This window comes from Pelodiscus sinensis, chromosome 1 (genome assembly GCF_049634645.1).
Source record: "Pelodiscus sinensis isolate JC-2024 chromosome 1, ASM4963464v1, whole genome shotgun sequence".
NCBI lineage: Eukaryota > Metazoa > Chordata > Testudines > Trionychidae > Pelodiscus > Pelodiscus sinensis.
Window position 1 is genome coordinate 17892374 of NC_134711.1, and position 24617 is coordinate 17916990.

Consider the following 24617-nt stretch of genomic DNA (forward strand, 5'->3'; position numbering starts at 1 on the left):
GGGGGCTGAAGCACATGACTTATGAGGAGAGGCTGAGGGATTTGATCTTATTTAGTCTACAGAAGAGAAGAGAAAAGGGGGATTTGATAGCAGCCTTCAACTACTTGAAGGGGGATCTCTTCCAGCCCTATGTTCTAAGTATACATACACATTTGTGGTCGAATTGAAGCTCTTACTGTATCTAAAATAAAAACCTGCCCTCGGTATGCATTTGGGACCAAAGCAGAATGCCTTTTCCTTCATAAAATACAGGACTATGTAGCACTTTAAAGACTAACAAGATGGTTTATTAGATGATGAGCTTTCATGGGCCAGACCCACTTCCTCAGATCAAGATTTTGATCTGAGGAAGTGGGTCTGGCCCACGAAAGCTCATCATCTAATAAACCATCTTGTTAGTCTTTAAAGTGCTACATAGTCCTGTATTTTGTTTCAGCTACACCAGACTAACACGGCTACATCTCTATCACTTTTCCTTCATAAGAACTTAATAAACTTTTGTTGACTTCAACCAGGGTTCTATATGAGCAAAACCTAAGCCCTTTTGCAGATCCTCTCATTACTAGTCACCCACTGCTCTACTGCTTGGGTTTGCCCTTGAGCAGTTCCATCTTCATTCATGCCCTCTTTTTTTCCTACTCCCTTAAGCGCTTCCTTGCCTTCCTCCTGTTGGGAGCTGGGGATAGTCATCATTCTTTAGAATGAGGTGTATTCCATGTATCATCAATGCCAGTATTTAAAAAAAATCCATGTGTATAACCAGCTGATCACATGTTTTTCAGTGCGCCAGCAAAGTGAATGGCGGTCTGTTCAGCACCACCAAAGACTATCCCGACGAAGCTGTGCGTTTTGCAAGGAGCCACCCACTGATGTATCAGCCCATCAAACCTGTTCACAAAAGACCAATACTTGTGAAAACTGATGGCAGGTACAAACTAAACCAAATAGCAGTGGACCGAGTGGAAGCTGGAGATGGGCAATATGATGTCTTGTTTATTGGCACAGGTAAATATAAAAGATGGCATATTATCTTTTTTCCTCCCAATTTCAACAAACCTATGACACCTCTCTAAAATTAAGCTATTTTTGTTTGATAGGCATCAAAATGAGACCATAATCCTAATAAAGAAGCATATTCCTTATTCCTGTAGCCCATTTTTATCCATAGAGAATCAAATACAAGGAGAGATTATAAATCCCTATTTCACCACTGGGACATCTGAATCAGTGATATATACAAAGTCATAGAGCAGATTGGTAACAGAAAAAAAATAAGGAGGGTTTTTATGAACCAGAGCTTAAAATAGAGCTCCTACAAAGGAACCTGATTTTTCAAAAGTGTTGAGTGCACAGTAACTCCCACTGATTACAATTTAGTGCCACACCTGAGACCCAGATTTTCAAAAAAGTCAGTACAAGCTGCTGGCTTTATTACTGGCTCTGAGGACCACAAGTCTAAGTGGTTGGTATTAAATAGAAACAGACATTTTTTTTTAGACCTACACTGTGATGCAACACCAAGAATTTGTCATTGGAAGAAGGGGTTGCCCATCATGAAATTCAAAAATAAGCTGTCAAAAGTTTGAGAGTTTTGCCAAGTTCTCGGAAAATGTTCTTAATACAGTGAGATTTTTAAAAATAAATTTTTAGTACCCATAAAGCAACTTTGGAAAAGGTCAGATATGTCACAAGCTTACATATTTCTAAGTCTGGGCAGGCACACAGAATAGCAACATCCTTTAATGCCTGACAGTGCTTTGGAATATAAGAAAATGTAAGAAAGGCATGGAAACAGTCTTGAATTGTTGCAATATCGAACTTGTCTGGAAATGATTAAAAGATTCATACCTCTAAATTTTATCATAGCAACTGGGATTACTTGACACACGCACTGGTAGCCAGTTTGCCAAAAAAAGCATTTAGTGCAGGCTATCTTTTAACTCATGAAACTTAGATGGAAACCACATTTCTCTGTTCAAAGGAAACAAAAGAAGTTTACTTGTGGAATAGCAGGCTTGCTTTAAATTATTGCTGTTTTCTAAACTTTTAAATTTTGGTTCCAATATGTGGTGAAATTAATCACATGCCATGTTCCTTGTCATGTATGCTTCTATACCGGATTTCATAATGTTAGCTGTATATTTTTACACTGTATAAATAGTAAAACTTGCTTGGTTGGAAAAGTAAATAGGTCCTTGATCAAGCAAAGCAAATCTGTAGCCAGCAGAGCCACTTGCTATAGATTAAATACATGCTTAAATGCTCTCCTGGACTGGTGCCTAACTGCTGCTTATTTCTCTCATTATAATTTGTACTTAGGCTACAAGACATTCCAGCATTGCGATCTTGGGTCCAGCAGCTTTGAGCCCAGTCTTTACACAGACAAAAATTCAGGGGTATCCTTGGCATTATTTTACAGGAATGGCTCAATCTTCCATTATCTGGATCCAACACCTGTAGTGTTCATGTGATCATACTCTGAATGGAGTAGTTTGAACGGCTTATCAAAGAGGAAGTTGAAATGTGAGGGCTAACGTTCTCCAACATGCCTGTCAGCAGGATTCTCAAAGGGACATAGTTATAAAAATCTGAGCTCCAGATTGTAATTTCTTTAAACTGTTCATTTAAAAAACTAGATGACTTTATACATTTTTTTTCTTTAAGGAGAGGCATTGGTGCTCACTTGAATGGTTCCTTTTTATGTCCATCTCTTTTCTTTCTCCCTGAACTATTTTTCCCCCTGGTGCCTCACTGGTTAATTTTTTTTTCCTTCTGTAAATCAGGGATTAGTGACAATAACAGGAGATAGGAAGCAACAATTGCCACCGCTGATGACAAACTTGCAGCCCCAGGAATATAAGGGATCTTTAATAATAAGCAGCAGATGAAAATGAAGCAGAGGGAGAGCAACAGTTATTCCAGTGTGTTAATTTATTGTAACAGAACTTCAGTGAAAAGCAATATTGTCTAATGGATTGACCATGGAACTGAGAGATAGGGCAACTTCAAGTAACTTAACCCTTAAAGATCCCAGGTCCAGATCCTCAAAGATATTTAGGCACTTAATTCCCAATGAAGTCTATGGGAGTTGGGTACCTGACTGCCTTTGACGATTTGGACTTCCATTTCCTGATTTGATGTCATATGTATTTTTGTGTACAAGATTCAGAACTAAGGCGGATAATGAAAGAATGTGTAATATGCAGTACATTTGAAAGCTTGTTAGTTTTTATTCAATATCAGTTTAAAGAAGTTATTTTGATTTTTGTCAACTGACAAATTAATATTACCACCAGTTACAACTTCAAGGGTGTTTTCTATTTGCTTCCAGATAATGGTATTGTGCTGAAAGTTATTACAATTTACAACCAGGAGAAAGAATCAATGGAAGAGGTGATTCTTGAAGAGATGCAGGTATTCAAGGTATGATGCCCTGTGTAAGAAACATATACTGAATTGTCATAAATCTACTCATAATTAAAACACCTATTGTATATCAATGAGTGAAAATACAATATCTTTGTGCACTGAAAACCTGTGATGAGATTCTAGATTTCTCACAGGAAATCTTCATCACAAACAGATATATATTTGAACTAGAGTTGCACACTGAATACAGAAGGAGCTGAAACAAGTCAGGAATTTCACTCTGTGGTTTAAATCACAGAAATATGGAGTTGCAACATAGTTCTCGAGAAGTAATTTAGCCCAGCCTCTCATGCAAAGACACGCCCAAGTAAAACTAGAAGAACCCCAAGAAATATCTGTCCAACTTGTTCTTTATTGATGGGATTCCAGTCTCCCTTGATTCCTCTTCCAGCCCTTATAGTCAGAGAGGTTATTTCCCCCCTAATGTCTAACCTAAATTTCCCTTGCTACAAATTAAGTCCCTTGCTTCTTCTCCTACCTTCAGTGAACCTGGAGAACAATAGATCAAGGCCTCTTTATAAAAGCACTTAATATATTTGAAGATTATCATCAGATTCTCTTTCAGTCTTCTTTTCTCAAGACTAAAGATACACAGGATACCTTTCCTTATAGGTCAGATTTTCTAAATCTCTTATAATTTTTATTGTTCTTTTTGGAACTCTCTCCTGTTTGTCCATATCTTTCTTACACTGAGATGCCTGAAACTGGACACCATACTCCATCTTAGGCATCATCAAAGCAAAGCAGAGAAGGCAATTACCTCCTGTGTCTTATATTTGATACTTGTATTAAAATACCCCAGGATCATATTAGCATTTTCTGCAGCTGCATCACATTATTGGCTCATTCAGTGTGTGATCTGTGATAGCCCCCAGATCTTTCTGTGCTTTACTACTGCTTAGCCAGATATTACTCATTTTGTATTCGTGCTTTTGAAGTGCAGTACTTTCAACTTGTCTTTACTGAATTTTGTCAACTCTACACATTGTCAAGGTCATTTGGAATTCTAATCCAGCCCTCCAAAATACTTGCAACACCTATCAGCTTGGTGCCATATACAAAATTTATAAGCACACTCTCTGTTCCATTATCCAAACTATTAAGGACGTAGGACAGACCCCTGTGTGACCCCAATAGAGAAGTTCTTCCATTTTGACAGAAAACTATTTAAGCAAGATTTCCCAATAAGTTCTGTTGTTAATTCTAAAACACATTTCCCTAATTTGCTTTTGAGAATGTCTGGTGTTCAAACAAAACCTGCGAGAATTCATGCTAACTTATAAGTAGAAGACTAACTACTTGATTTTTTTTTCTTCTCCAAAATAATCAGTTAAGCATCTAAATGGGTTAAACTGCAAGCACACGACTGCACCCAATTTGTTGGAGATTTAGTGACGATCCAGCTAAAAACCAGGGTCCAGAATAAGGATTCAGTATATGGTGTGAGCCAAATCTCGAGACCCTGTTTAGAAAATTTCTTATTACACCCAATAAGAATTTTTCCTGAATACAAATAACAGCTTTGGTATGTGGTAGGGATGTTAGATATTGAGTAATTGAATAGTTATGTAACCTCATAAATTCTTATCAATTACATGACTATTTGATAGTCTCCGGTGACAGGACTGGCAGCCAGTGTCTCTGGCCGCACTGTCAGGCAGTCCCCTGCCACTCTATATAGGTGCCTCTGTATCAGAGACAGCAGTGCAGCGTGCCAGGCAGGAGCCAGTCCACAATGGAAGCCAGTTTAAAAACCAGCTACCCATGCAGACCGGCTGCCTGCCACCCCACACTGCTGCCTCTGTCTGCAGGAGTCCCAGTTCCCCATGGACAGAGGCTGCTGCAGGGGGAGGGAGTGGGGTAGGCTGCTGTAACATCCCCATGGACAAAGGCTGGTCCAGCAACAGCCCCTATCTGCAGGGGGGTCCGAGCTCCCCATGGACAGAGACTGCTCCATGGGTTGCTGAGCAGTCTCTCCTGCCCTCCCCCGCTCCACTGCTGCCTCTGATAGAGGCAGCAGCATGGGGGTGGGACAGGCAGCACTGCACAGGTTTTCCACAATTGAAAAAATTGCTGCATTCTTTCGATTTACTGTCAACAGAACGTGGCAGCAGTCTAGACACAAGTAAAGATTTTTTGAAAAAAGCTCACTTTTTTTGAAAAATCCCTGCAGTCTAGACACACCCTTAGAGAAAATGAGGGTACTTCATATGGTTTAGAGAGGAGAGCCACATACCAGAAAGAAATACTAATACCTTTTAATTAACTGTACAGTTTTCGTAAACAAGTCATTTCTTTTGATTTCCATGTAGGACAAGGACCAATCTCTTTTTCTTTTTCAGGTGCCAGATCCTATTATTTTTATGGAAATATCTTCAAAGAGGGCAAGTATTTTCTTGTGTTTAAAATAGCCTCTTTATAAATGAAATGTGGCAAAGATCTAAACTGTATAGTACCATATATAAAGAGATCAACTCAAGTACTATTTTATAATATGTTAATAGAAACTCATAGTTAATTATGCTCTGCTTTTTTATGGAAGATTTAGATGTCTTATTGCTGTTGAAATCTGTGGGATTCACATTATCATCCATTTCAAAGAAATGAATATCAACCTAATTGATGAGTTGATGGCATAGGAATCACAGCAGGGAAGAGCTTGAGGGAGACTGGGCCGCTGTTGCTGACAAATGTAAAATGATTGAGTAAGCGAGCATGGAGATTTCAATGTAAGGGTCCTTGTACCCCCACTTTCATATTCAGTGACTTCAGAAAGTGCTGGGCATGATTTAATTCCCAGTTTTGGGGTGTCCACCTAAGAGAGTTTGACTCAAGTAGTTTCCTTGTTGCTCAAAGCTCTTTCTCTCAGAGAGAGCAAAAGACCCAATCTGGGAATCTTCATGTTAGTCCAAGCTAGCCCCAGATCTTCATTTTAACAGTGGATTGCTGAATCTACCTCAAAGGGCTGGTGTCAGCTTCGTCTACTGCAGGAATCCTAAAGTGAGTCCAGGGATTTCTGGGTCAGAAGGGACTGAGTACTACAACGTCTTAGGGGAGACCCCTCTCTCACTGCTAAACAGAAATCTGGTGGGTCTGAATTGTATCAGGCCAACCCTTCCGCCCATGGGGCCACTGAATGTGGAGTAAAGGCAGTACAAAGGAAGCTCTCCATGCCCAGAAATCTGCATGCTTCTGTAGCCAGTCATTTTACACTGATCAGCAACAGATTTTTCCTTAATCTCTGTTTCCCTCAAGTTATTCCCTGCTGCAATTATTGTGCCAGCAATTCATGACTCAGACTCAGACAGATCTTTCACTTGCTTTGATAATATGTGCCCCACACATCATAATGAAAACCTGAATGTTTCACAATGAACCAGAGTGTGATTAACTAGGAGTTTACAAATATCATAAACTGTTAGATGATCTCTCTCTGTGTGTCTCTATGGTATACACTTCTCTGCATTTTATATTTTTGTCACATTGCAAACATTCAGATGTATATATATATGTCGTGCTTATATATATTATATATATATGTATATATATAAACAATGCCTACAGCTGCCCAGTGCACCCCAGTAAAACCCCGTGTTCACTTGCTTATAGTTCTGCCAAACTTTAACTGCTTAGGCTGAAATTTTCTATGCCAGGGTGTTTGCCTCAGGATGACTTCAGAGTTTCAGCAAAATGATTTTGCCACTTCTGAGTGTGAAATAAGTGGGGGTGGGAATGCGGGGCATTTTAAATTGGTTTAAAATTCTTTTTTAAGAAGCTTTCTTATCTTCATGTTTTAGAGTAGGGCCTTGGAATTGAGCAGAAACCACTGACACATCAGGGAAATGCCTTTTGTAGATCCCTTGAAAAACAGGACCTTTAAAATCAGTGTCAGTTCATACAATCTGAGTGGCGACTTGTCAGAATTTGACATTCTCTGAAAATTTCACAGCACTGAGAATGATCCAGCCTCATACATCTCCTGCATGCTGCCACACTGCATGGTCATTGCACAGAGCAAGAGAACATGCTCCACCAATGCTGCAGGAGCTGAGTAGGTGTTTCCCTGATATTGCTCCTCCCGGCATCTATGATCTACTGCCATGCTGGGCACCGCAACTTAGAACAGGAAGATTATTTGTGAGTGTATGTGTGTTCACAATGCCACTCTCTACACTCACCTTGGTGACACCTCTCAGCAAGAAGAAGGAAGCAGCTTGACTTGAGTGCTGAGAGATGAAGTGCAAGGGGAGAGAAGGATGAGGGGTTGCGGTACAGTGACCAGATAGAAAGTGTGAAAAATCAAAACAGGGATAAGGGGCAATAGGTGTTTATATAAGAAAAATCCCCAAATATCAGGGCTATCACAATAAACGCTGGACATCTGTTCACCCTAGTTGCAGGGAGGGGAAATAGGAGCCTATGTGCAGACAGGTGCAGAGGGAAGGAGTAAATTAGGAGCATGAGGCAAAAAGGTTAAGAGCTGGGCCTGGGATAAGAGCAAAGGAGTGGGATTAAGGTAAGGGCTTAGACCAGAGAAGGGAGTGAGGCAAGAGGAAGTGGAGGCAGGACCAAGGGGGGAAAGAAAATATAAGAACAGAGAAGGGGGAAATGGAGCAGAGTGGGGACACAGGGACAGAAACTGAAGAAGAAGAAGTGGGTAGAAACTGAGTGAGGCAAGTATAGTGAGGAGAGAGACAGAAAGCTTTATAACCATTAGTATACTCTTTCCTAAAGAGTCCAGAATTGAAGCCAGGAACCCTGACTCCCAGAATTCCTCTGTTGTCCCTCAAAAACTGTGAAACGTCTGGCAAAGTTTGTCTCATCCCCATCTTGTGTTGGTCCAAAAGATAACAGTGTAAATCTGCTGCCAGTTTTTTGATAAGCTCAAATAGCTGAGTTTTGTGCTAGGAATCTATAGATCCTTGTCCTCCTGATAACCCACAAAGGGATTATTGTGGCTCCTGTTTTTCACTTTGCTTCATTAAATGCTTACAAATATTACACCCAGAAAAAACTACATTAAAAGAATGTTAATGTTCCAAAGTCAACTACTCAAAAGTTATGAAATGTCAGGACTAAGTTTAGCTGTGCAATCTCAATTATTCCCTTTTGTGCAAATACATTATATGCTTCCTTTAATTATATGACCGTATACTATTTTCTCCACCTGCATCCTGTCTCATATGGTGCACAAGATAGATCTCCGAGGGGATAGAAGGGAATTAAGCTTGCATGAGCAACTGTAAAGCTGGCATTTTTCAAGTGGCAAATGACCTTGTCTTTTTCGACAAGGTGCTCTGTCATAATAGTGTGTGCTCTGTCCATAACAGTGTGTGCTACATTTTCTACAGCAACAACTGTATGTTGGATCTGAGTCTGCCGTAGCACAAGTGAAGTTCCATCAGTGTGACATGTATGGCACAGCCTGTGCTGACTGCTGCCTAGCAAGAGATCCTTACTGTGCTTGGGATGGGATAGCCTGCTCTAGATACTATCCCACAGGAATGCATGCAAAGAGGTGAGAACTATATTTTGCGGCAAAATCCTCTTTGCGTAATAATTATCTAAGTAGTTTCTACTGCAACAGAAATGGTTTCATTTCTCTCCCTAGTATAAATAACTGAACAATAATACACTTTAGCTAATGATTTATCAACCCAGCCTTAGGGAATACTGAAGGAAATAAATGAACATGCTGACATGACAGATGTTAAGTGCACACACTTCTTAGGAACTAGACACACTGAATGTTAAACAGTGTTAAACAAATGTCTGACGTTCCCAATGCCACAGCTTGAAGTTAGCACTTCATTCTCTATTCTGTGTAATGATTTATTTGGATTGTATTAGATGATGAACTATATAATGCAATAGCCTATAAAAAGAAAGAAAGAAAATATATTAACATCCTAATATCATTGTACGACCTATTCAAACAGCGCCTAACTCTCTATCAATATGTAGTAATGGTTATTAAATAAGTCAGCAAAAGTGCATATTATGTATGGTACAGTCCTTTCCATGATTTACTTTTCATTGCTACTCCTGCAAAGATGTGGCCATATTTATTAGAACTGCAACATGGACATTTCCAGCAAGGTTACATTGAATTAATGCAAAGATGTCTTCCTTTTGTTCTGAGATGCTGCTGAAAGACAGTGATGATAGTTACTCTGGTTGCAGTTCACAATCTCTCCAAAGCTACCAATGCTCTCTTTAAAAAAACAGGTCTATAGTGATTTCTTCATCCACCATACCTCATGCTTGTCTTCCTGGGATTCTGGAAGCTTAGTAGTCTCATTGCTCTCTGTAGCTAGACAAAATGAATGCTTCTACGGGCTTTGACAAAGCAATGGGAAGATAATTTAGTAACACAGTCTTTTGGAAAGAAAGCCTCACAGAAGCCACACATGAGCAAAACAGCCAAAAATTCAGCTAATGAAAGAACATTAAAGAGCATTATACATTGCAAGATCCAAGTTGAGCTAAGAACAAATTCTGTGGCATTTCTACACATTGGATCAGATCCTTCTTGCCTAACTGCTGGAAGCAGTTCCAGTGGAGTAAGTGGAGACCACTCACTTGCCTAAAATGAGAAGAATCTGGCTCAGATTGACACAGTCCTGGGAAGTACTGATGGAAAAGATACATCATCCATTATATTTTGGGAAAGTGAGCATTATTCACCACAGAATAAGCAGGAATTGGATGATCATAAATATAAATTAGATACTTGTGTAATGTTGTAAATTCCCCGAAGATTCCTGATGTATCTATTTAACTAGGAATTGTGTGACGCCCATAGCCTCATGCTGCTTTGCCAACAAGATTCTGGAGCGTCTGTCCGTAGGGAGAAGTGAGTAGTGTAATCTACGTCCATCTTCTCCTTAACTTCTCTGCTATAGCAAAGTGGGCTTTGTGATGTCCCCTATTAACTGGACTTGAGACCACAAACTTACTTCACACAGGGGAAGTCGCTGAACAGACCGTAACAACTCTGGGTCACTCTCCATCTGGTTCAGGGTGGAGCGATTGTGCCTGCTGGAAAAAGTAGGTCTCTGTAGAGAGTATGGAGCTTCCCCCCCCCCCCCACATACACACAAACACACATCCTCTACTGCTGCCACCACTACTACAACCTTCAAATGCTTCTGGGTAAGACACAGGTCTGTCATGGTTGCCTGCATTCTGGACTCATGCAGAGGTATTGACCAGCTCAGCACTCAGCACCAATGTGTGTCTGAATTAGGACTGGCCATGTGTCTGTGCCCCAGCTTCCCAATGGCTTGTGGCTGGAGGGCTGCCTTAGGGCATAACCAAAGGCACAGCACAACCTAGTAAATTCTCATGTCCTAACATGTCTGGAAGGGACTGAGTGTTTCCAACAGTCCCCATGACATCACGCTCTCGCCACCATTTTCACGCAGCACTCTCTTGCCTTGGTTTGGTCTTGATACTTGCCTAGCAGAACCATGTCTGGGTATCTAATTCCACCCCTCCTTTGGATCAGCTGCTGCCTCCTTTAAAACCTAATGAGAGGTATGGTGTGAAATGAGTTGAGATGAACATGAAAAGAAAACCTGCAGACTTGTCCCTATTGTTAAGTGTGTTGCTGAAGAAATGTTGTTACTGCTGCCAGGTTGTTACGGCTGCTCCGTGCTTCTGTTCTTGAAGCTCTGGTGTTATCAGCACTAGCAGAGAGTTCAGCCTACTAAGTCAGCAGACCTCCGTATATTATAAAAAATGGAAGATCACAGGCACTGTTTAGTAACAAAGGCATTTGGCCAGCTTTATTGTCCGTGAGACTTATCGCTAGCATCTCATAGGAACTAAAAGCACACTAACATATGAGTGCCCAGTGACAAGGAATGGCTGCCAGCAGCAGGAATTTATTTTTTTAGGACACACAAAGGGTTAATGTGAGGTGCCCTGTCAGTTATAGACTGAGACAAACAACTTATTTACCACCTTATGTGTTTCATGACATCTGCATGCTACCTCCCCTTGTACCTTGCTCCAGATGTCTCAGGCAAAATATTGCTACTCATCACTTCTGTCAAACCCTCTTATTTTGTATTAAGTCAGGATGGACCTGTGTTAATCATGTGTGAAATGTGTTCACACTCATACCATATCTGTTACTTCTTAGGAGTGCCTGTGTTGTAGCAATGCTAGCAGTACCCTTGCCAAATTCACATACCAGATAGTGAATTTGTACGCCTCTGCTTTAGTACTTTGGTTCAGAGGATGGCCTGAGTTTGCTGACTCTGGATCAGGACGCAGGTCTAACACTAGGCTCAGTACTCCACACTCTTTGGGTATGTCTACACTACAAAGTTAATTTGAACTAACGGACGTTAGTTTGAATTAACTTTAATAGGCACTACACTAGCGCTCCACTAGTTCGAATTTAAATCGAACTAGCGGAGCGCTTAGTTCGAACAAGGAAAACCTCATTTTATGAGGATTAAGCCTAGTTCGAACTAGCTAGTTCGAATTAAGGGCTGTGTAGCCCCTTAATTCGAACTAGTGGGAGGCTAGCCCTCCCCAGGTTTCCCTGGTGGCCACTCTGGGAAATTCGTCTGCCCCCCTCCCGGCCCCGGACCCCTTAAAGGGGCACGGGCTGGCTACGGTGCCCATGCCAGGTGCAAGCCTGCCATCACCCAGCCAGCAGACCCTGCACCTGGCACGGATCGAGCCACCCACCCGATGCCCCCCGGCCCCCCCCCCTCTTCCCGGGACCAGGCTGGCAGCTCCCGGGAGCTTGCCCGGGACCGCAAGAGGCGGGCACCTGCCTGGGCTAGTGCAGACATCGTGGACCTTGTCCACGATCTCCGCACTAAGCACAGGAAAGTGGCCGTCTAGGGCAGGAAAGCTGCCAGCCTGGCCACCCAGGAGCAGGTGTGCAAGAGAATCAAGGGGGTCCACTGAGACCCCCAGCCCTGAGCTTACAATGGCCATCCTGGGTCAGACCAAAGGTCCATCTAGCCCAGTAGCCTGTCTGCCAACAGTGACCAACCCTAGGGACCCTGGAGGGGATGGACCGAAGACAGTGACCAAGCCATTTGTCTCGTGCCATCCTTCTCCAGCCTTCCACAAACCTTGGGCAGGGACACCACTCCTACCTCCTGGCTAATACCACTCCATGGACCCAACCTCCATGACTTGATCTCACTTCCCTTTAAACTCTGTTCTAGTTGTAGCCTTCACAGCCTCCTGCAGCAAGGAGTTCCACAGGTTGACTCTTTGCTTTGTGAAGAAGAACTTTCTGTTACTAGTTTGAAGCCTGCTACCCATTCCTTTCCTTTGGTGTCCTCTAGTCCTTCTTTATGGGATCTAATGAAGAACTTTTCAGTATGCACCCTCTCCACCCAACTCCTGCTTTTAGAGACCTCTATCCTGTCCCCCCTCCATCTCCTCTTTTCTAAGCTGAAAAGTCCCAGTCTCTTTAGCCTCTCTTCATATGGGACCTGTTCCCAGCCCCTGATCATTTTAGTTGCCCTCCCCTCTCCCAGCCTCTCTCTTCCCCTCTCCCACCTCCTTTTCCCAGTCTCCCCCAGTTTTGTTCAATAAAGACAGATTCCATTTTGGAAGACACGTTATCTTTATTTTGTACATCAAGAAGAGGGGCTAGGGAAGGGTAAGTGGAAGGAGGTGAGGGAGGAATGGAGCACGAGCCCCCGATGGGGAGGACTGGGCTGGCTCTGCGGGCTTCTGGGGGTGGAAGCTCTCCTGCAGCCCCCCAATTGTCCCCTCTCCCCAGATGGCAGCCTGCGGCAAGTGCAGCCGGGCTGATGGCTGAGTGGTGTGATGTGCCCAGTGTGGGTACTCCGGGCACTCCAAGCCAGGACTGCTTTGCAAGCGGGGCACCCCTGAGAACTGTCTGTCCGGGGTGGGGGTAGGGACCCTTTAAGCACAGCCCTCGGCTAGCCTGAGACAGCATCTCCATGCTCTAAGTCCTCCTCTGATGCCCTGCCGACACTGCTTCCGGCCATCCTTAAGCCTGGTTCAGGGTCCACTTAATGTGGACATGCTAGTTCGAATTAGCAAAACGCTAATTCAAACTAGTTTTTTAGTCTGGATCCGTTAGTTCGAATTAGCTTAGTTCGAATTAACTAATTCGAATTAAATTAGTTCGAATTAATGTTGTAGTGTAGACATACCCTCTCTTTCTCTCACCTGCACTATATGTGCAGAATGTAGAGAGGGAAGCACCACATATGTTCACTCAGAGCACTCTTTGACAACGAGGTAGTTTAGTTTTGAAATCCTATTTTTTCATTCTTAAGTAAGTGAAAGGCCTGGATAATTAATTAAACATGAGATTTAACTCGAGACACCAAAAAGGACAGCCAGCATTCCCAAATGAAGCATTCTACATTGTCATGGCTTTTAGCTGCAAAATGTCCGCATCCCCAGAATTCTACAGGGGGCAGAAGGAGACGACATTGCTTTCAAGTTCTGTGCTGTGTTCGTGAAGCAGCAGGGAGTTTCGGGTGTTGATGAAATGCATTTATTGTACCACAGCAATATAATGTCTGAAGCCAGATTGAATGGTTTACCCAAGAAATCCCTAACCTCAGTGGGTGAAATTCTTTGCCAAGTCTCTCAGCAGGCAATGGGGATTAAGGTGGCTTTAACCCATCTTTATGCCTTACCAATCTGGGGCAGCTCCAAGGACTGGAGAGGCCCCTAGAATAACTTAGATGTCTCGGAGGGCCTGTCTAAATTGCAGCAGCCACCCAGGCTGCCCTCTAGACTGCATCACTGACTGGGATGTCTGCTCCCTGCATGCTGTGACCTAGCTCTCAGTGCACTCCTTCTGTCCCCTCTCCCCTCCTCCAGAATGTCCCTTATGCCTAGGGTTGCAAGAGAACCCTTGACAGGTAGTCTTACAGTAGTCTTCTACAGTATCTGCATGGGAGAGAATACTTCCCAGCTGGAAGCAGGACTTTCAGGGCCTCTTTACGCTACTTCAGACATTTTACCTAGTGCAAAGGGGCTATAATGCAGATAAGTTTCTCACTCTGTACATTTCCGTGTCTCTTCAATATACTTCCCCCTCCACTGACCTTTCTGGTTAGATACATGCCATATCTCCAAGATGCCACTTTGGCACATTCACATCTGCTCAAACCTTTGACAAAGAAATCACAAATTTTATGGTTCTTTCAAAAAAAAAAAAAAAAAAAAAGGCCCCAACCAAACCCTTTTTTGAAAGATCCTGTACTTCTCAATTTTTGAGGAGTACAGGATCTTTCGAAAAAGAGGGTTTTTTTTCTCAAAAGAACCACATCTAGACAGCAGTTTTACTTTCAAAATGCCCATTTTTGAAAGAACACGCGGCCACCATTATGCACATGAAGCATGGGAAATTCAAATCCCGACTTCATTTGCAATTTCAATATGTCTAATTTACATCCCTCTTTCGAAAGAGGGATATAGTCTAGACATGCCCTTAGTACATAGTTGTTTTTGAGCACATATATAAGTCAATGGCTGTGGGAAATACTTAAGCATGAGAAACTATAAGTATGTGTTTATTCCCACTGAAGTCCTAAAATGGGATTAAACATATGTTTCAATTTAAATTGATATTTAAGTGGTTTGTAAGAACCTAAGTGCTAACCCAAAAGTCAACATGATATTAAATACTAGAATGGGTGAACATGAGTACCTGGTACTAAATAAGAATATTGATAAAGAGAAACTTCATGGAATGAGGAAAATCAATGGGGTGCAGTAATACAAATACATATCAGAAGAACAGAACAGGTCATACATAGTGTCAGGGGAGTGGCACTATATGTGAAAGAAAGCATAGACTCAAATTAAGTAAAAATCTTGAGCCGGGTCTACACTACAGGGGGAGGTCAAATTAAGATATGCAACTCCAGCTACATTAATTATATAGCTGAATTTGACATACCTTAATTAGAATTTCTACACAGTCTCCATGGTGGGAGACTTCCCTTATTCCTCACAAGGGCTATGTCTAGACTGCAAGCCTCTTTCAAAAGAGGCTCTTTCGAAAGATACTTTTGAAAGAGCCTCTTTCGAAAGAGAGCGTCTAGACTGCACGTTGAACTTTCGATAAAGCGGCTTGCTTTTTCGAAAGAAAGCATCCAGTGAGTCTGGATGCTCTCTTTCGAAGAAGCCCTATTTACATTGAAGAACGCCTTCTTTCGAAAGAGGAACTTTCGAAAGAAGGCGTTCTTCCTTGTGAAATGAGGTTTACCGCCATTGAAAGAAAAGCCGCGTTCTTTCGATTTAATTTCGAAAGAACGCGGCTTGAGTCTGGACGCAGGTGAAGTTTTTTCGAAAAAAGGCTACTTTTTTCGAAAAAAACCCTGAGTCTGGACACAGCCAAGGAACAGGAGCACTGGTACCAACAAGGGTGCCCTCAGAGTTTGATTTAACAGGTCTTTACTAGACCCACTCAATTGAACTCCAGAAGGTCAATTCCAGTAGTGTCAATCTTCCGTGTAGTGAAATTATGGCCTTAAATGAACCAAAGATTACCACAAAATCTCTATGGATATAAATATCATGCTTCAATAATAATATAGAAGTAGAAATATACTACAAACCCTGATGATGATGGTGCTAGTAATTATGTGATGGTCAGGGAAATTAAAGAGGCATAGAAATGTTAAAAAGCCTCAGTAATAATGAGGGATTTCAGCTAGCCCCATATTCACTTCATTCATGCAAAACTGTTGCTTACAATATGTTATCCAGATCATCGTGTGGTAAATGGATAGTGTATTATATATGGAATGTTGAATGACTATGACTCAGCTGGAAAGAACAGGATAGGGCAAGCCACCTTCGGTGCCTCAGTTTTCCCTTTGGTCAAATGGGAATGATAATACCAGTTATGTAGAAGCACTGGGAGGATGCTAAAGTAACGTTTGTAGAAGGTTTTAAGTTCTTCAGATGAGAGAAGTTATATGAGAGCTAAGAATAAAGAAAAAACGCTCTGCACTGATTCTAAACTGTGAAAGACTTCAAAACGAAAAACAAATCATTTCTGTTAAATAATGTGTTTGTGTGTGTCTATGTAAAAGTTCAAACAACCTTGCAGTCAGTAACTGCAACCACGTAAGAATTTGCCTGTCTCTGAGAATGTTCAGTTACTGTAGGAGTTACTATAGCAGCTTTTACCACAGTTCCTCAGGTGCTGTGGGATACAGGGCATAGTTACAGGAAGAGAATCTTTACAAGATACAGCAGCTTTCATGCTGCTCCAGATTTTGTCAGGGACCAGAATGGTGAACAAAAAGCAAGTTTATAGCTGTCTCTGGTCTCCTTTCTTCTAAACCAGCACCTAATTGGTCTACAGAATCTGGTTTCAGTGTCTCTGAATTCAGACAAATGTACATACCTGAGACTTTCCTTTAGGCACGCCCAACTTCTACAGAAAATCTCTTTCTTCAGGCATATGAGAACATTCAGTTTAAGTGGACAAAAACAATAGGAATATATCAACTCCATGCAATGGTAGTGTTGGCCAGTGTTTCAGGAGTAAGATCTAGTGCCCTGGATTTCGAATAGGCCCAACTTTTGTGTCAAACGTTAACAGTCAACGAGTTAAATGTATTTCTGAAAACAATTTCATTTTTTCCCCCAGACGTTTCCGAAGACAAGATGTTCGACATGGAAATGCAGCTCAGCAGTGCTTTGGCCAGCAGTTCATTGGTAAACCACATACAGTACAACAGAACACTAGTGAATGCCTAGAGTAAATGGCACAGATTTTACACGTGAGGCTGATTGTTACTGCAGTTACACAGTTTTTATGCTGATGTAACTCTACCTATTTCAGTGGAATTACTTCTGATTTACACCACTGAGATTAGAAGCACACTGTAAGGACCAAGACTACAGTGCAGGAAAACTTCACTGCTCAAGACAGTGCTTAACCATGTATGCCCTAATGGAATTCATTAGAATTAGGAGCATGCTTAATCAATGTCCTAAATAGGATTGGACTTGCGTGAATGCCTAAGTGTTCTTCTGACCCATAGCCCAAATCCTGCAAAGTGCTTACTGCCCTCACATTCCACGAGTATTGTATGAAATATAAAAGTTAAGATAGATAGTAGCTGCCAAGAGACACTGAGATCCTCCAAGATCAGATCTAATAAATCTAAAGAAAAAGAATCAAAGATAAGGGGTTTCTCTGTAACAGATGTTTCTCCAGATATATTTTGCTGAAATTGTAATTTTTTGAAGGATGGATTAGACTATGAAAGGGAAATATTTCAGGATGAAATATTTGTTAAATTTGCCCTGGAACATTTCATACCATCCATTTTCAGCAAGATACCATAGTATGTTCCTTGGAGAACTCTACTGGAAAAATATACAGGGCATCTATGGCCCGCTGTGACAAAACTGAATGCAATGAAGATTGTAGATATGATTGCAAACTGCACTGAGAACCTCACAAAAGAGCACAGCAAATTTAAAATAAGAGACAAATCATAATGGTTATTAATCCCCAGGCGTTTGGGCCAGAAACTGATCATGAACTGGTGTCAGGAAAATAGTCTGTCTACTCTCCACCCTTCTTATTGTGCTAGAAGAAAACGATTTAGAAAGACTAGCCTGTTCCATTATAGAATCTCCTTTGTCTGTTTCATTATGAATTTTGACATATATAGCAGCCTCTCAAATTGAAATGAAATTTTTACTAACATTTGGGTGGCAAAGATATAAACTTATTCTTTCTGTGCATATGTACAGAGCTTTTCTGTGCATATGTGCAGAGCTTTTCTGTGCATATGTGCAGAGCTCTTTACTACTGTACCTTAGGGCTAGAGCCTGTGAGAGCCTGAGGTGAGGTATGAATTCTTGACTCTTTTGAAAGAGAGGGAGCAGAGGACCTGCCACAGTTCATGAGTTTAGGCCATTAGTAGGTATCAAATTTCAATCCCTACCTGGAAAGCTATGGGTCAAATTCCATTTGAAATGTGAATATCGAAGGAGTCCTTAAAAAGCCTAAAGGAAACATTCAATACCACATTAAAAGGGTGGTATTTATTTTAGTTACACAACTGGCAAATAAGTAAGAATCTTACTTTACTTCACAGGAGAAGCCCTGGGGAAGACTGAAGAACGGCTGGTGTATGGAATAGAGTACAACAGCACTCTTCTGGAATGTACCCCTAGAACTTTACAAGCTAAAGTGATCTGGTTTGTACAGCGAGCCCACGAAGCCAGAAAGGAGGAGGTAATTTTCCATGTAATTATAGAATAGCATTTTTATTGAAAGTGGCTGCCATATTAGGAATCAGATAGGAAAATGAGCCTTTGGTGAGATAGTGGGTACCAATTGATACAAAAAACAGGACTATGTAGCTCTTTAAAGACTAACAAGATGGTTTATTAGGTGATGAGCTTTCGTGGGCCAGACCCACTTCCTCAGATCAAATAGTGGAAGAAAATTGGCACAACCATATATACCAAATTGATGTAATTTGTATGGAGCAATACAAACCATATACAGGCAGTCCCCGACTTACGCGGATCCGACTTTCCGCAGTTACGAACGGGGCTGCCCCAGAGTAGACGGACTGCAGGACCTCGCGGTCCTGCCGCCCGTGTACTCTGGGGCTTTGCTCTGCGTCTCCCTGGTCTGCAGACCAGGAAGACGCAGAGCAAAGCCGCGGAGGGGCTCGGGCAGCAGGTCAGCCCCGCTGCCCGAGCCCCCCCCCCCCCCGCGGCTTTGCAAAGCGCGGGGAAGCCGGCAGCGGAGCAGTCCAGGCGCGCCTGGGCTGCCTCGCTGCCCGAGCCCCCTCCCCCCCCCCCCGCGGCTTTGCAAAGAAACGAGGAGTAATGGTAGTTCGGACTAGGAAGCCTAGTCTGAACTACCTAGTCTGTGCCACGTGTAGCACACATTAAAGTAAAGGCAAGCGACGTGACGTGCATGCTGATTGCACACAACACTGACAGTGAGAGATGTGTGCTCCCTTTGCAACTAATCAAAGCACTGCAATGGTTCAGCTGGCGCACACTGCTAATTCTAGGCATGGAAATGCAGTTTGCAAAACTACCATATTCCGGAAAACCATCTTAGTTATGACAATCTTATGGCCCACTAACACGAAGGAGAGCCATTATGCAGCCCACTCACTAGCCTAGGTTGCCCATTGCTGGTATAGAATCATAGATTTTAAAGTCAACTGTAAACATTATGATTATCTAGGCTGACTTCCTACAGAAACAGACTGTGAAATTTTAGTCAATAATTCCTGTACCAATCCCAATATTGAAAGGTCATAAGAAAATATATGTTTTAGAAGTACACCGTTTTCTTTTAAAACTTTAAAGCAATAGAGAATCAACCACATGCCTTGGCAAATTATTCCAACAATTAATATCTATCACTGTTAAAAATATACCTTACTTCCTGTTTGAATGTATCTGGTTTCAACTTCTAACTACAGATTGCACCTCCCAAAACTGGAATTCTCTGGTCCAGCAATATCCCTGGTCCGGCAGGGCCACGGATGTTCCTTGATCAGAAAACCCTGGTAGCCTAATGGCAAGAGGGCAATCCAGGAGGGGCCAGGCAAAAGCAACAGGTAGGGCCTAAGGCTGGCAGCAGACCCCAGCTGCCCAGAGTAGTGGGGCTGGAGCCAGCAGTAGCCCCTGGCAACTCCCAACAGCCTGTGGCAGGGTAGGTCAGGGTAGCCCCTGGCAGTGCAGGATCAGGCCAGCAACAGCCCAGGGCAGTGAAGGACTGGGGCCAGAGCCTTGGCTAGCCTGTGGAAATGGGGCCAAAGGCTGCGGGCTGCCATGGGGCAGATGCTTGCACTCTGGAGTGTTGCTGGTGGCAGCCTCAGCTAAACACAGCAGTGCAGGACCAGAGCCCCGGATAGCCCGTGGAAGCTTGGCCAGAGCCTGCAGATTGCCCTGGAGCTGGGACCAGAGCCCAAGCCCTCGGCAGTCCCTGGCAGCCTGATCAGGGACAGAGCCAGCCCCTGGCAGCCTGCGGCAGCGTGCGTTGATGAAGTCTGGCAGGCAGTCCGGAAGGGGCAGCAGCAGCGGGGCCAGCAACCCAGCAGGCAGCCCAGCAGGGGCTGGGGGTAGTCCCTTTGTTTCTCCCCTCCCCACAGCTGGCAGGGTCAGCAGCTGGGGGCTGTGGCAAGGAATCTTCACTTGTCCAGCAAATACCCTGGTTTGCGAGGTGCTGGAAAAGAGATGTCCAACCTGTATTAGTTCTTGTATTCTTTTGTACACTACAGGTTGAACCTCTCTAGTCTGGTACTCTTGGGATTTGACTGGTGCTGAACCAGAAAATTTGCCAAACTGCAGGTGATCAATATTATTGTGATCAATATCTAGAGTATTACCAATACTTCTACTGATTATTGGGCTCCTAGAAGACATTTAGGTGTAAATTAGAGCTAAATAATATCATAGAATGCCAAACGTCAGGACTGGTGGCAGTAAATAAACTTTGTGGGACCACAGGAAACTTGGGCATATCTGTGATAAGTGGTCATGTAGCACTTTAAAGACTAACAAAATAGTCTATTAGGTGATAAGCTTTCATGGGGCAGACCCACTTCTTTAGATCATATTCTGAAAATGAAATGGTGTGACCATTATATAGCAGAGGGATACTATGAAGAAGTAAACAAATCAGCTACATAAAATAGAAGGTAGGGGCAAAGGGATGAGGAAGAGACAAGGAAGGAGGAAATTGCTTATTGTAAGAGTCAGTTAAGTGGCTAATACAAATATCAAAAGGGGGGGAGGCTGTCTTTGTAATGTGTAAGGTAATTATCATCACATGTTTCCAGACCAGAGAATCCCAGATTTGGGAGGTTCAACCTCTACTGCAATCTTGTACTGACTGTGACTTCATTGATCATACAGTGTATCATTGGCTTGTTTCTCAGGTGAAGACAGATGACAGAACAGTCAAAATGGATCTTGGCCTCTTATTCTTAAGGCTACACAGGCTGGATGCAGGGACCTATTTTTGTCAGACTGTGGAACACAGCATTGTTCATACAGTCCGAAAAATCACCTTGGAGGTGGTAGAGGAAGAGCGTGTTGATGAAATGTTCAACAAAGACTATGAGGAGGACGTACCACACAAAATGCCATGCCCAGTGCAGAGCAGCATTCCTCAGGGATCCAGGCCATGGTACAAGGAATTTCTGCAGCTAATAGGGTACAGCAATTTCCAGAGGGTTGAGGAGTACTGCGAAAAGGTATGGTGCACGGATAAGAGGAGGAAAAAGCTGAAAATGTCCCCATCCAAATGGAAGTATGCCAACCCACAGGAGAAGAAGGCACGCATCAGGCCTGAGCATTATCGCCTTCCCAGGAATGTAGCTGACTCTTGATGGACAAAATCCATCCATACTTTGTGGGAGAATATTTTTTGGACCCAAGGAATAGGGAGAAATCAGTCTTGGATATGGTAACAGACACAGGTTTCTCTCACCCTCTCTCTCTATATATATATATTAAATAATGGGACTGAAAACAGAAGTGTTCTGTTAAGTTACAGCTTATAATCATGACGATTGTTTAGAGGTAATTTTTTTAACAAATCTGTTTCACTAGTTCTTTCTAAATAGGTCATTGCATTCACTTTTCCATTTGAAAAATATGACAATCATACTTTGAGTGCTTTAGTCAATTTCCCATATGCACCATGCTTCCACTGTATATTCCGGCATGTTAAGGGAATATTAAAGTAAATTCAGATAGCAAAATAAGGACAAGCAGAAAAAAAGGTGATGTATAATTTCTGTTAGTTTCACAAATGCATTGCTTCTAAAACAGCACGTTGCAAGATCTTAGCTTTCATGTGTGGCCTTTTTTGTCTGTATTCTTAACAGCCACAAGTTGCGGTATACCCTTATCTCTAAAGATATTGAAGGGGAATCTTATTTACTTCCCATTGCTGCTTGTCTTTACCAGTATTTTATGATGCACAGTGTACTACTATCCCAGCTAAATAGTATTTCCTTGTAACTTGATATAAGTCAAATGCATGCAGAGAACAAAAAAACAGAATTAAGTTCTTCAGTATAACTTTCTGTAAGACATTGGAGTAATAGTTTGATGAGAATATAAATCGTGGCTATGAAAATGGACAGTTAGCTCAGTATACATTTCAGAGGGGTAGCAGTGTTAGTCTGTAACTGGAAATTTGTAGGTATACAATTTATAAGAATGCCCTCTTGTGGCAGAAGAGAGCATTTCTTTATATAAGTGTACATTTTCTCCAGAAATTTACATACTTGAGTGTTATCTATATTCTGCTGATTTGCAGCCTCTTTTCAGCATGCAGTTCCACAGTCTTTCTAATGCATGTACTGAAATTTCAAACACAGGGTTAGAAATCACTTGTACTGTGGAAAAGATCTTAAAATAAGCAACATTTTAAGGCATTCAATGTAATATGCTTTTGATATAGTAAGCACTTGTGAAAGAGTCTGGTATTGAAAACAACTTGTATTCTATAGTTGCATGATCTGATCCAGGGAAATATTTACCTGATATGGAAATTTTTCACAGCACAAATATTTTTGCTGAACTTGGGAATACTAAAGATGTGTTTATATATATATATATATATATATATATATATATATATATATATATATATATATATATATATATATATATATATATATATATATATATATATATATACTCAGCTTTAATTTTAAGTTTAATTTGAATATTTTTCCAAAAAGCATAAACACATTTTAGCATGAAAAGTCACATGAGAAATCTGATGTGAACATATGAATCGACACTATAAAATTTGAAACTAAAAGCCACAGTTGTGATATAAAAATACAAATCATAAATAGTATAGTTGGAAAAACTGTCTGAATGTGAGTTCTACAGGATCATTTCCCATCAGAGATGTGTTCTAGTGTGTGAATGACTCCACCTTTAGATAAATCAACTGCTTCAGTCAGAACATAATAAGTAACCTAGACTATAAAATTGGTCTGTCTCTCAATTTTGAGGTAACCAATGGCATATTTCAGGGAAGTTCCAGTTAACACATTCAGGGCATGTCTACATAGTAAGGCTAAAGCCTAAATAAGATACGCACTTGAGCTACATCAATTGCATAGCTTAAGTCGATATAGCTTATTTCAGCTTTTGGCACTCTCTACTCAGTAGGAAGTCCAAGTTAGAACACTCTTCCTCTGACTTCCCTTACTCCTCGGAAAATGAGGGTTACAGTAGACGGAGTAAGAAGTCCTCTAGTTTCATATTATTTTAACATTACGTCAGAATAACTGCTGTGTAGACATAGCCTGATATATAATTCTCATTCTACTTTCAACTCCTAATCCAGAAATAGTCTCTGGGATTCATGCTCTGGGGCACAGATATTTGTTATTAACCTAGCAATTCTCTTATTAACCTAACACTGGAGTGGAGGTCATTGCTGTGCACTTCAGTGTCTCTAAGGGTGCATCTACACAGCACAACTTAACTCGAAATAAGCTATGCAAATTGAGCTACGCCAGTTGCATAACTTATTTCAAAATAGCTTATTTCAAAATTGGAAGCATCTACACAGCACTTATTTTGAAATAGAGCACTCTTCCTCTGACTTCCCTTTACTCCCCATACAATGAGGGTTACAGGAGTCAGAGTAAGAAGTCCTCCAGCTTGAAAGTATTTCGAAGTTATTTCAAAATAATTGCCAGCTCTGTAGACACGGGATAAGTTATTTTGAAATAATGTTGCTGTGTAGACATACCCTGACACTCTGTATGTGGAACAAACAAAACAGTGTGTCCAAAAAAAGGCTGTTGCTGGGATCAGAGTTTAAAGTGAGCTCCACTAGGATCTTATCTCTTCAAAAGCATCATTTGCTGAGAGCAGAGTGTCTTGGTATTCAGAGGGGTACCGTGTGCAATTTGCTAGTGAACAGAAATGAAAGGAGATGCAGGATTTCATGTTATATCAGTCACACAGATAGACAAACCTCTCTAGCTTCTAGTTATTCTAAGCTGGCTGCACTTTTATCTGAGGGTTTGCATAGCTTTTAGTCAGAGGGGCAGGCACAGCGATCCAGTGGCAAAGGTAATGAGGAGATTAGAGCTCTCTGTTCCCTTGACCAGGAGAAGCAGAGTGCATTATGGAAAGAACATAGACAGGCACTTTGGAGAAGAAACATCTTG

General features: G+C 41.8%; 1 protein-coding gene across 1 annotated transcript in view; it reads left to right on the top strand.

Moving 5' to 3' along the window:
- The window catches only part of SEMA3E (semaphorin 3E), a 328199-nt gene extending 305167 nt beyond the window's left edge, over window positions 1–23032 (top strand). Inside the window, exons 12-18 of the mRNA XM_025181682.2 lie at window positions 783–1005; window positions 3332–3423; window positions 5772–5813; window positions 8781–8947; window positions 17063–17130; window positions 18528–18667; window positions 21345–23032. Of these exons, the coding sequence (XP_025037467.2) occupies window positions 783–1005; window positions 3332–3423; window positions 5772–5813; window positions 8781–8947; window positions 17063–17130; window positions 18528–18667; window positions 21345–21797 (1185 nt within the window). The 3' untranslated portion in view covers window positions 21798–23032. The remainder of the gene's footprint in view (window positions 1–782; window positions 1006–3331; window positions 3424–5771; window positions 5814–8780; window positions 8948–17062; window positions 17131–18527; window positions 18668–21344) is intronic.
- The last annotated feature ends 1585 nt before the right edge of the window (window positions 23033–24617 follow it).